Source organism: Anomalospiza imberbis, chromosome 5 (genome assembly GCF_031753505.1).
Source record: "Anomalospiza imberbis isolate Cuckoo-Finch-1a 21T00152 chromosome 5, ASM3175350v1, whole genome shotgun sequence".
Taxonomy (NCBI): domain Eukaryota; kingdom Metazoa; phylum Chordata; class Aves; order Passeriformes; family Viduidae; genus Anomalospiza; species Anomalospiza imberbis.
Genome location: NC_089685.1, coordinates 31,013,320 through 31,026,380, shown reverse-complemented (window position 1 = coordinate 31,026,380; position 13,061 = coordinate 31,013,320). Strand labels below are relative to the sequence as shown.

Here is a 13,061-nt window from a genome sequence, read left to right as displayed (position 1 = left end):
ACGTAATACCAGATACGTTGCCTGAATTCACACCTTTGAACTGTCTAAGTGTTTTGCCTAAGCAGCAGCTAGCTCTCAACAAAAGTTAAAGGAGAAAAAAAAAATTGAATAAACAAAGAAACCATGCAGAATTTAACAGGTTAGTCTTTGGGGTTGATAGACACAAAGCCTGTCAAAGCAGATTTGACACTTAGTTCTTAAACACAGCTTTATACTTTAAAACCCTTTTGCATCTGTCTTGTCCTTTACTTGCTTGCTTACAAGAAAAAAGGTATCAGAGAATTTATGTTCACTGTTCAGTCTCAAGAAAAAGATTGTCTGTATCTTAGCTGCCATACAGATGGCATGTTTGAAACATCACTCTTAGGACAAATAAGGACCAGGTATAAACCCCCTGTCTACAAAGGAACACCTGTGTCTCATGAATGAACACTTATTGCCGTAATAATTTTCTGTGATTAAGCTTCATCATTTGATGTACTAAGAAATCTCAACAAGGCAGTGGAAACTGACCAAATTTACTCCTAGATTCAGCAGAAGTTATTTGGGCATTTATTTGTTGGGAAATTATAGTCTCAAAAATTGTCAATTTAGGGAAAGATTGCAAAATCTTTTTTTATCCAAATTACCTAAATGTTAGGTAGAGGAACAAAGAAAAGGCCCTAAGGGGAATAAATGCTTTAAGACCATATGAAAAAACCAACCAAGCAAAGCTATTTACTAATTTCAGGAATGTCTTACCTCCTGCATACATGACAGCCAACATTATCGATGATATCCAAGCTATCTCACTATATGATGTGTGGAAGATCTCTTGTATTTCTTTGAAGAACACTGTGATGGCTTTGGGGAAGGCATAGGAAAATCCAATGGAGATAAAAGCCCCAAAGACCACAACCCATCCCCAGCCTCCATCAGGAGGTGGGTAATCTGGCGCTCCTGTTGCAGGTGGCATTTTTGGTCTCTGTCTCTTCTCCAACTAGACTGAAACACAAGGAAAGAAACAGATTGTCAATTTTCTTTTTCCTTTCTTCCATATCAGACTACATTATTCAATAGTCATCTGCAGGAAACATAAAAAAAGGAGGAAAGATCAATTTCCAGCCTTCATGGGACCACAGAACAAGAGTACCTGTTTTTAGGAGCAAAAGTTGTTCTGCAAAAACACTTGTGGCAAGAATATTTCCAATAGCCTAGTCAGTATGTGGCATCTCTTAAAAATCACTCATCTCAGTCACTGAAGTTGTATTTTCAATTAGTCACTTATTGCAACGTGACTAGTTTATGTGGATTAATTTATGCAGCTCTACCATCTACAGTGTGGAGAAGAAACAATGGAAAAAAGTTACACCTAATTACAACTAAATGCTATAAAGAAGTGTAAATGTGATTTATTGGTACCGCAGCAAAATCATCATCAACAACAGAGAGGAACAAATTGTGAACATCTGAAAAGCAGAGATCTAAGCAGGGTTTTAAAATTCCCTGTGTATCCATAAAATAAATAGACAATATTAAAATTCCATATTTTACTCTTAAGATTTTGATATTTTGATGCTGATATTACTTGCAGGAACAAGGTGGAACTTCATGGTACTAATTTTGCTGTTTCCACATATTAGAAGACAACAGGAAGCTTTCCACAGCCCTTCTATAATTTAGAATTGATCATAAGAGCTGCCACTACAATGATACCTTACAGAGGTTCTAAGAGGTGTAGCCAACACATTCGGGCAGCTCAAATCCACACAAAACTTCTAAGGACTGAGATAAATTCCATATTGCTAATATCTTCTTGATATCTAAAAACTTACTTTTTTTACATTCTGCATTACCTTTTTTAGAAATTATGTTGCAGTGAAAATCCATTTTGTATTTCTGATATTTTTTCCACTAACAAATCCCGTTATTATTAAACACTGAACTGTAGTCCACTGTGTTTTTTTCTGTGAAATCCAGCCTACACATACAGTATGAACTGCAAATTCTTCTTTCCTCCCTGTTTCTTTCTTGGGTATTTAGGCAACTTATAACACTTGATTGGTCTCCTGCCATACTAGTTTTGAAAACTGTGGATGATAACAGTGAGTAGGTTGCTGTTATGCTTATTACCAGCAAGCCTCTACACGATTTCTTCTGTGCCACTTACAGCATATTCCAATTTCTCACAGTAAACTGCATTAGCAGTGGGAGTGAGATGATTACCTTAACAAAAACTAAAAAAACCCAACTGTGTCAGCTTATACTTATCTCTTGGGATAGTGCCTGGAGTACTTTTAGCTTAAATGCCATGTAGCACTGCATGCAATATATGCCACAAAACAAGCAAAATGTTGTTTTTAAGATTACCTATTACTAGGCTAGCCCTGTGATAGAAACCCAGTGTACTTTTGATTGTCTAGTTCACTGAAGCTGACTGTAGACATCAGCTGCAATCTCATGTAGCTGGCACACCTCTGGGGGAAGCTAAATCAATGACTAAAACATCTGGCTTTTAGGCAAAATTGTAAAAGCCCAGGTAGTTTGGCTTCTTTACCATATAACTGAGATTTCCTGCTGGCAGCAATAGGTATCTATTGCTCTGTACACAGAGCATATATATCTTTTTATACGCATGTCCGGAAAGAATCTCTGGTATGTACTTTTTTTCTGCTTATCCCGGTCTCAGTTTAATGTTAGCTCACTGAGAAAACTCAGAGAGGAAAACCTGGGCCTGCCACTAGAATAAGTTGAACAAACAGAAACAATTCTGGTTGCTGAGACTTACCTTTGTCAACACTGTTAAATACTACTTTCTTTTTGCTCATAAAGACCCATTAGAAGGAAAAGTATCTCAGTAAGCCCACTGTAACTTAGAGTACAAATAAAAAATTATCAACTGCAGGTTCAAGAGCATAAAACCTCAAATTTGCCGTAAAAAGCAGAATTCTATTTCTGTGAGTTAAGTGGAAGTAAAGAACGAGAGTTTGCTATCTATCACAGAAAAGCTGTTGTTCTGCTCATCTGAGAAAACTTTTGGTTGTTTCATGAAAAAGGTTAACTATTGTTTTCTTACACTTCAAAGGCTTGAACATATTTGTTTTCATATTTAATATTCACATGACAACACTTCTATCGCTATTATAAATTTTTGTAATGGCAAAAAACATCAACACATTGCTTTTCATAAAAATGGAAGGGGCTTATCAAATTAGTGAGGAAGCACTCCTTTTCCTCAAAATAATACAAAAGCACTTTGAAAAATCACAGCCACCACATTGGTTAAAAGAATGCTGAAGGTTCCTGAATGTCACAAATAGTTTGAAGAGATCCCACTATATCCACCCCTTTAGGGTAGAAGAACAGGCTCTGATGGTTCAGTGCTTTCCTCCCTTTAAAAGCTTCACAGTATATTACAGGAGTATTAAGGAGACAAACAAAGGGGCATTGGCTGCTCCTCTGCCTTAGCCTAAAGGCAAATTGGTGCAAAGGCCACTGCATGGTCCTGTCTGCCAACCTACAGTGGGCATTATGCTGTCACAAAGAAGAGCCTGGATCATAGTATCTCACACCTCCTGTTTACTCTGTGAAGTAGAGCTAAGAATAGCTTCCCTGATATTCCTTTGTGATCATCATGGCCAATATCAGCTCCAGTCAATAAAAGAGGAAGTGGGGGAAAAATAACAAATATATGCTTGTACCAAGGAGAAAGTAAGTGCTCATTTCTCACAAACATTAAATCCAACATCTCAAGTATTTCATACATGCTCAGGACCTATAGCAGTATTCTCCTGTAAAATCTGCACTTAATGTCCTGCTGCAATCCCTGAAACCGAAACCCTCCTAAAGAAGTCTAACCCATTAATATACCCAGCTCTAACCTAAGCCTAACTGGTAAGATTTGAGTAATATAGGTAGTATTATAACAAGTGCAAAATCCTTCAGCAACCAAAAAATCCCAGGATTTTACATTAGTAGACACAAATGTTGATAAAGGAAGAAGCAAAAGATGAAGGAATGAAGCAGTAACAATCAAAATGCCTTTTCAGAACTCTTATAGGTTCCGAACTCTACAGGCTGTGAAGAATAAAAAAATATAGTAGAAATCATAAAAACAAGTATGTGTGATGATGTTCATGTGAAGGACACAGTACCAGACCAAAATAAGAAAAAAAGAAACAGCACTTGAGTAAATAAAGATCACCACCAGTGTTTTTAGTCAGTCATATGAATTCCATCATGTGCTTAAAGGTAGCAAGAGAGGACTGCTCGTACCTATGCCTTTAGAGGCAAGCAGTGGGCGAGGAACACTGCCTGTCCCCTCCAGGGAAGCAGCAGGGGAATAGTGACTGGAGTGGGTCCTGAGTGAAGCCATCAATCTCACTTCTTACTGTCAAACACACAGAGATTCCTCAGCCTTTACATACCCTGAGTCAGAAGTGCACAAGGATTTTCTCCTAAGCTCTTTCTACTCCCCCAATATAAATCCCATTTATGTAAGCAGTGAACAAGAACGCAGTTTACTGTAATAGGAGCTGCATGTATCTGCTAACAAATAATAGGAGAGAAACGAGAGGACACTTTTATAACATCTAATAAGCAACATTTTTATTGCAGTTTTCATCACATTTGAACTTAACTAGGCATATGAGAACTAGTGAATAAAATAGAGAAAGAAAAAAGGAAAGAGGAGGAAGGGAAAAAGGATAGATGTGAAAGGAAGGAAAAAAGGGGGAAAGAAAAAAGGAAAAAAAGTAGCAAGCAAGCAACAAAGTCAAACTAAGACCAAATGCTACAAACAAATAATGTATATTGATACCATGCATTGTAGACTTCAGTCAGTTATATTCAACCTGTTCAAAGTGCTCATGTGCCTACCAATGCTTCATTAATATTCTGCAGTTGCCAGCTGCCAGAATCAGCTATCAATACAACAGCTTGTCAAAGACCCTTCTGAGAAGGGTTTATATTTTTCTCTTGTTTACTAAGACTCTGATTTTACTGGGAGTTTTAGTTTTGTTTTTCTGCAAAGTTAGAGTGACTGTTTTCCTGCTTGCATCTTGTCTGCCCTGTCCTCAATGCACCCCATCACCACTTGACTCAGCAGTCACATGTCCCAGAGTATAAGAACTGGCATGTGAAAAATCTGTCCCCAGCTGCTGTTAGGATAGTAGAAATACTTTGCATTTGTGTACTGCCCTCCAGTTCCAGACAGTAAGCCAAGAATTGCAAAAAGCTTTGCAAACTTGAGCAAAATCAGTCTTATCTGTGAGGTGACTGAGAAATATAGTCCACTTTTAGACATAGGAAACAAATGTGAGAACAGACTGAGTGACCTAAGTCTCATGTCCTAAGGTCAGTGTCAGAGCTGGACTGAAGACCAATGTCCAAATAAAACGTGAGTTATGACTGAGATTTTTAAATACATGTGTATTTTAGAATCTCATTAAGTAGTCAATGCAGACTATTTGTACTGCTTAATACTACAGCTAGGAACTCAGGTGGGGTACAATGTTTGCTTTATAACTTTGAATAGTATGCTGTTCCAACTTACCCTTGACACATGTTAATTACACTGCTGTGTTTGAAATAAATTACTTTGTAGTAGCTTTAGAACATAATGAGTTAAATAAGAATTATATTCTTATAAAAGATCCTTGCTTAAATGCTGTAAGTTTTCAATTTTCATTAACCCCTCTTTAATGAGTAAGCAGGGTGGAATAGCAGGTACCATCTCATCAAATGGTATTGCCTCACCAACTTCTATAAGTTATTGTCATAATCTTGGGAACAATTTTGAGCCTTTGAAGAAAAACGTATCTTGTTAGTTTTGTGAGAAGGCCTTGCTCCTACTTGCTCTGCTTTTCTTTTTTTTTTTCTGGAGAAAGGGAACATGTGCAAAGACTGTAAGGTAGCAACAGAATCTGTTCTCTTCTTTTAGTTCTAACTACTCAGATCTGGAGGCAAAGTAGCTCTTAAGGAGCTCCGGTTCCTAGCCTTAAAGAACAGGCTAATTATCCTGAAATGGGAAAATAGTCTCCTTTTTGTCTGTGTTCAGAGACTAAGTGATAAATAAAATCCAGGTAGATGAAAGATGCACTCAGAGTTGGAAATCACTGCCTTTTTTCCACTAGGGTTTAATCTTCAGGACAAATACACCCTGTGTGAGACCAAGACTACTAAAAATGTGCCCAGGCTAGACAGCATTTTAGAAAGATGTTGGGTTTTGTAAAGTTTCTCTTACAGACTTGAACCTAAGGGGCATGTCTGTAAATGATTTCCAGACTTCTATGTGACAATAAAATAACTTACATATAATATATTACATTAGATTGTATTTATAGGGCTAACGTTAGAGTTTGCTACTCTTGCTAAAACTCTAAGCAAAAATAATCCCAGAATCACCATTTTTACTTAAAGTCTATTTAGCTTCATTCTTAAAAATACATCTACAGGTATTTTAAGTCTAAATCACGAGCTTATTGAGAAACAAAACATTTTGTTTTTTCTTGAAGAGCAGATGAAGGAACTTGTATTAAATATTTGTATCTATGAAAAAACTATGTAATTATTTGCAGTTCAAAATCAGTATTGTGGTGTACTTGTCATCCCACTGAAGCAACAACAAAACAAGTGCTTGAAGCAGTGTGGGAACGTGAGAGCCCCTCCCACATCCAAAGCAGACATATGCAAATCATTGTTCCAAATGTCTAGGAGGTTGGCAGAGGCAGGCTCCATGGAGGGAAGCAGAAAAGAGGGAAAAGGCTCAAGCTGTAAGATAAAATTCAATGAGAAATCCCCATAACTTTCTTTCTTGTTAGGGTCTAGCATTTCAATGGATTGATTCTTAGGAACAGCCTCAACTGGGCAGATAACTGGATGTTACAGGAAAAACTCTCTACTGAGCTATACTAGGATAATTGCAGATCTGAGCTCCTGATGGCTGTGCGAATATTCACAGAATAACAGAATGGGCTGAGTTGGAAAGGACCCACAAGGATCATCAAGTCCAACTCTTACCTCTGCACAGGACAGCCAAAGAGTCACACCACGCACCTGAGATTTTTGTGACTTCTTGAACTTTGTCAGGCTGGTCCTGTGACCACTTCACTGGGGAGCCTGTTCCAGTGCCTAGCTACCTTCTGGGTGAAGAACCGTTTCTAATATTCAACCTAAACTTCCCCTGACAAAACTTCAGGCCCTTCCCTCTGTCTGTCACTGGTCACCACAGAGAAGAGATCAGTGTCTGCCCCTCCTCTTCCTCATGAGGAAGTTGTGGAGCACAAAGGTCTCCCCTCAGTCTCCTCTTCTCCAGGCTCCTCAGCCACTCCTCACACATCATCCCCTCAAGGCCCTTCACCATCTTTGTTACCCTCCTCTGGACACTCTCTAATAGTTTAATGTCTTTTTTATATTGTGGTGACCAAAACTGCACACAATAATCAAGCTAAGGCCACACCAGTGCAGAGTGTATTTGAAGGTCTAATTCAGATTGACCAAGAATAAAGGCACACCATGGAATTCCTTTCTTCCTCTTAGAAGACTCAAAATAGGATTACTGACACAGAAGTGAGTCCTGAAAGATACTGTCCTATAAAAAAAAAAAAACATATAAATTATGCTGTTAGTGTAATTAAAATTCCATTTGCACTACGGGCAAAAGTTATTACTAGGTCAGTAACAAAAGTGAGGTTTTTACAGTACTGGCACCTCCATCAGAGAAAATTATATTGTAAATATATTGGAGTTATTACATCATTAAAATCAGATTTGGAGCATTGCTAAGTCAGTAGTGAGATGACTAACATAATCTGTCAAAACTAATATTAATGCAGTATTTGTAATTAATTTTATTTTTGTTGCTGCGCTTGTTTTTTATTTATTTTTTATTTTAAATTTCATATGTTGTACTACCACATTATCCTGGGAATCCATTATCTGTATTCACAGTCATAGTCATGAGTTGGATTTCCATTCATCATGTCTTCTGTTATTACCTTTTTTCACTGTTTTTTAAGGGAAACCTGTATGACTGGCTTACTCAAGATGACAAAACACCTACATGAATAGAGTTAGGTGAAATGAATTCCAACCAAAGGGATTGCAATTCTGTTTTAATTACTTCAAAAAGACCATCAATAGAGTTTCTAACCTAAAGAGCTTGTCACTCTGCCCAAATTGAAATGCACTGAAATGAACTGTTGATGGCTAAATTGAAAATGCAGTGATTCAGTCTGAAGAATTAATCAGATTTAACAATAAGTTGACTGAAGTTGATGAAAATTTCTACAGACCTGAAAAAAACCCCACCAAACTAATCAACTTTTCAAAAAAACCCAAACCAAAACTTTCTTCTGCCATTAAAGAACTAGTTTTAATAAGCTCAGCTAAACCCTTTATAAGTCAAAGTCTTAGCTCCCTACACTGCAAGAGTATTGATAAACTTATTAATTAATTTCTAACCACTCACATAATCTCTTAAATTCTAGCACTACTCCCTCATATTTAAGTATGGTGATTACCAGCTTGACAGCTTACAAATGCTTGATATTTTAACTCTTTTTAGACCAATATTGAACAATATTGGTTTCAACTACACCACTTCTCTTAAAACTTACATTGAATAAATGTTTTAAAAAGAAGACTTCCCAGAATAACAGAAAGTCATGTAAATTTGGAGCTGTTTGATATGTATTTGAAGAATTCTGATGTTTGGAATTGGGGAGCTATAGATTCATGTAATTGCAATATTTTATAAATGGAAAAACTAAGGTTTTAAGTCAGTGTTAATGGAGTTATCTGTACAGCTGTTGAACATTGCTTGAAAAATAAATATCATAATCTTTTGAAAGCAGCAGATTTTCCATTATCAATAATAACAGATATTCATTTTAATACCATTCTTTCAATACTAAGCTGCATGAAAAAATATCAATTATGAGAAAAGCTAGCCTATTCTTAGGCTGCACTGCTAATTAATATTTTCAAAATCTAAATTTGTATCTTTTTATATAAATGGTATTTGGAAGTGGCAATATTGAATTCATTTATTACTGAGGATAATATTTACATACATATATGAGCTGAATACTTGACATTAGGAAGATGTAATAGATTCCAATTTAAATTCTGCTGATATTAATTTTTGTAAACTTTATGAAAGTTACTGTGGGCTCTTGCAATCAGAATCCAGCTGTCTTGGCTGTCTTCTCTGCTCCAGTATTATGGCCCAGTGTATTTTTTGCATATGTCCTACCACTCATTTAAATCCCAGCCCAAAAGAATCATCTCTCACATACTGGGAAAATATTTTTCTTCTATCCTCGCACAACACATGACTCCCATGGGTGGAAATAGTTACGAATGTTTAAGTCTCAGTGACAACTACTCAGATTATGCAATAGGAAGTAAACTGATCTGGATTCTGTTCCTAAAAGCATATGACAGGGAATATATAGCAGGCCAAGGCTGGAAAACAACTCCAGAACTCCAGACTGCAGGAGTTTATACAGGGTTCACATTTCATTTATTCCTGCCAATGTGGAAATTGTTACTAGTTTATGATTTTTTTCTCTATTACTAATAAAATGGACAAACTTTGGAATGCTTCCGATGACATAGTCTTTTAGAAGTGTGAACTGGGAAAGCTAGTAAATCACCTTTTAGCAAAGCTACAGTTATCTTACATACTTTATAGAGAAATAAGTAAATAAGGTAGGAAGGAAAAGGGCAGAACTACCAAAACTTACAATGAGGAGAAGACCTTTTAAAATAAATTACTTGGGGTCCACTGCATGTTGAAAAAACCATCAAAACTTCTGCAATTCTGGGTATCCAGCATGAAAACCTCCCCAGAACTTAGGTAGTAAGAAAGAAGCCATTTAGTTAATATAGATTTTAAAAGTTATAGAGAATAGAGAAGTAAGAGTGTGAGAGTGTGTGAGAGTAGAAGAAGTAAGCCATCTATTTGTCTGAAATAAAACTAAAAATACATAGATAATTTAAACTGCAAAATCCAATTGATTCAACTGTGCCTTTAAAAGCTTGATATGTGAGCCCTTTCTGCCAGCAAGAGTTAAAATGTGAGCCACTGATTCCAAACACACTATAGCCAAAACGTAAATTAATCCAAAAGTCATTCTGGAATTACTAAAACATCTTAGGTTACATATTAGGTTAGAAAAATGAAAGAGAGAAAGAGGGAAAGAAAAAACAAGAGAGAAAGAGAAAGAGAGAGAGAGATAAAGAGGAAGAATGGAAGAGAGAGAAAAAGAAGAAGAAAGAGAGAAAGAAATAAAGAAAGGAAGGAAGGAAGGAAGGAAGAAATAAAGAAAGGAAGAAAGAAAGAAGAAAAGAAAGAATTTTCCCCACTTATAGAATTTAGAAGCAATGAAATTTTTATGCATTTACAAAAAGCAGTATTAAAACTAAATCAATGTAAATTTGCAAAACAAAGTGGAAGAATTATAGAATGTCAGTATTATTCACACAGAGACATCTAACCGAAGTTTTTTTCAAATCAGAGGCACTAATATTCATTAATTTTCATCTCATGAGCAGTGGTAACCATGGCTCTGAAAAAGCAAAATGTGACTGCAAGTTATGCTCCCCTCTCCAACAGTTTCCAGTTCTTGGCAAACACATAATCACACAGTATCATGTCAGGTATACCAGCACAGTGCTTATGCTTGGGACCAACCAGGGACTATCCCTGAAGATGCACTTGCCATTTCTTAAGTGCAGAAATCAGATGCTAATAGCACCTTGAGGACTGTGCAGGAGAATTTAACTTCTCTAACCACATATCATTAAAGTAAACAGCTATGTCCAGCCCACTCAATTTCTGTCTTTCTTATCCTGATATTTATGCTGATAAGAGATCATAAAAGAAAATCTATTCCTATTTAATAACCCGCAATTTTGAGCAAACAGCTAAACAAATGAGGAGGCATGCATTCATATGGGATAGTGTACTACTACACAGACACACTTGCTATCTCTTGATGACTAAACATGGCTAGTAGAAACAAAAGAGCTGTGTTAGCTCAGTATCCCATTGAGGGAACTTAGCTCTGTTTAAGTATCATGGCATGGTTCTACATAAAATAAGTACATGTATGTGTATGATGTTTATTTTTCCAGTCTGGAACATAATGATAAAAAAATTCATTTGAAGTACGCACCAAAACTAACATAATTTAGGCAGTGGCAATGGTCTAACATAAACAAATACAGGGAAGGAAGAATTTGTGATTGTATTCAATTTCCATGGGAAGGAAGAGGATGTTTAATTACAAACTTACTGTGTACTTTGTCCAAGTGTTAATGAGATGACCTGCTGGTATATATACAAAACAACTTTAAAGACCAAGATGGTTTAATCAAATTCTGACACGTACTCCTCCACCCATTGTAAGAAACTGAGCATGGGGAGATCAAAAAACCTCTCTTGATTATTACAGAGGACACTTTTTCCTAACACAGAAAGTACACAACATCCAAAGAGTACAACATATTGCTGTACCTCTTAGAGAACAGTTCTACAATGCGACAGCAAAAACAATCATCAGCCGATTTCCAGCAGGCTTTAGAATTTATCAAGGGTTTCATGTAAATCATGTTGTTTATACATGTATCATTTGTAACTTTTTTACTCTGATACTTACTAACTCCTCATAAAATACCCAGAATATACACATGAAGCCCATGGTTCTGCTCTGGCACAGTGGCACTGAAAAGTTGTTTGGTGCTTTGTCAATACACTCAAGGAGATGACCAACCACTGAAGGATTCGTAAGAAGTGCTAGATCTTTCTGAAAAGCCTCCCTTCTCATGCTGACATCAAGAATTTCTGAAGAATCTAGAAATCAATTTTTCCCAATTTTTTGGTCATATTTTCCACATTTGAATCTCCTATTATAGATTTTGCATTTTATCCCAGCAGTATGGACTTAAGATAATATCATCTATTTTCCATTTCATTTACGATGAGAAACAAAAGCTTTCTAGAATTATAAGCCTTTTGACCAGTACTCACTACCTATATCAGCCTGGTATGAAAGTGCTCCTTTCAAATGTTAAGGTAAAAAGAACTCTTTTTCTTACTATGGACTATGAACAATCCATATGTCACTGCCTGGGTTGCAGACACAAAAGGTAGACCTGAAAGCAGAAGCCCTGAAGTGCAACAGCCTGTTAGTTACGGGATATGAACTTGCTCATGCATTAGCTGTGTTTTTGCTGGCAAATGTCTCATTTTGCTTGACAGAGAATATGGGGTAGCACTGCTTCATTGCTCAAAAGTAACCTGATAAATCCACTACAAGATTCATTTTTGTTGAGTTGTGTTGGACTCTTAAATGTGAAACTTTTCCCACAAACCAAAGTGCTCTGCTCTACATAACCCCTCTTTGCCAAAGCCATACCTATGTAAACAGACTCATGAGCATCAGCTTTTAAATTTCTGCATCAACACAAAAGCTTTTACACTTCAGATTATTTTTCTGCAAACTGAGATAACATAATACTCTTTATTCTCATTATTGAGAATCTACAACAATAGAATTTAGATACTCAAAATTTGACTATAATAGCTACATAGAAACAGTCGTAGAGTTTACAAAAATATGTAGCAAATGAGACAAGAAATATAAAGATCTCTGTGGTATTTGCTTCTTTGCAATTAGCAAAAGGGCATAAAGAAAAATATTCGCAAAAGGGACTAGTTAAGTCATATTTACCAGGAAGCTTAATAAATCAAGAACAAACCATATCTGGTGTAGGGCAACAAGCACATCAATCTAAGAAACTAGTCTGTTGTCCCTTTCAAGACAGAAGTTTTAACAGTTTGGACGCAAAACACTGAGCTGTGTTTTTCCTTCTAAAAAGTAGATATACATACACATTTGGTTGTTCATGAACTCTGCTGTAGGCCCATATACTCATAAGAGTTTGGACAAACTTTCTATATGCAAAATTTCTTGTAACACATAGAAACATGTACAACACACTCCACACACCTATTCATTTTGTCTTGATAACAAGACAAAGAAGTGGTAGTGGAGTTGTGTAAATCTCAAGGT

The 13,061-nt window shown here is 36.3% G+C and overlaps 1 protein-coding gene across 3 annotated transcripts in view; it reads right to left on the bottom strand.

Annotated features, from left to right (window-relative positions):
• The window catches only part of SLC16A7 (solute carrier family 16 member 7), an 80,840-nt gene that overhangs the window by 33,227 nt on the left and 34,552 nt on the right, over window positions 1-13,061 (bottom strand). For all 3 annotated transcript variants that reach the window (XM_068190079.1, XM_068190077.1, XM_068190078.1), the window contains one exon: window positions 742-984. In XM_068190079.1, the coding sequence (XP_068046180.1) occupies window positions 742-955 (214 nt within the window). In that variant the 5' untranslated portion in view covers window positions 956-984. The remainder of the gene's footprint in view (window positions 1-741; window positions 985-13,061) is intronic.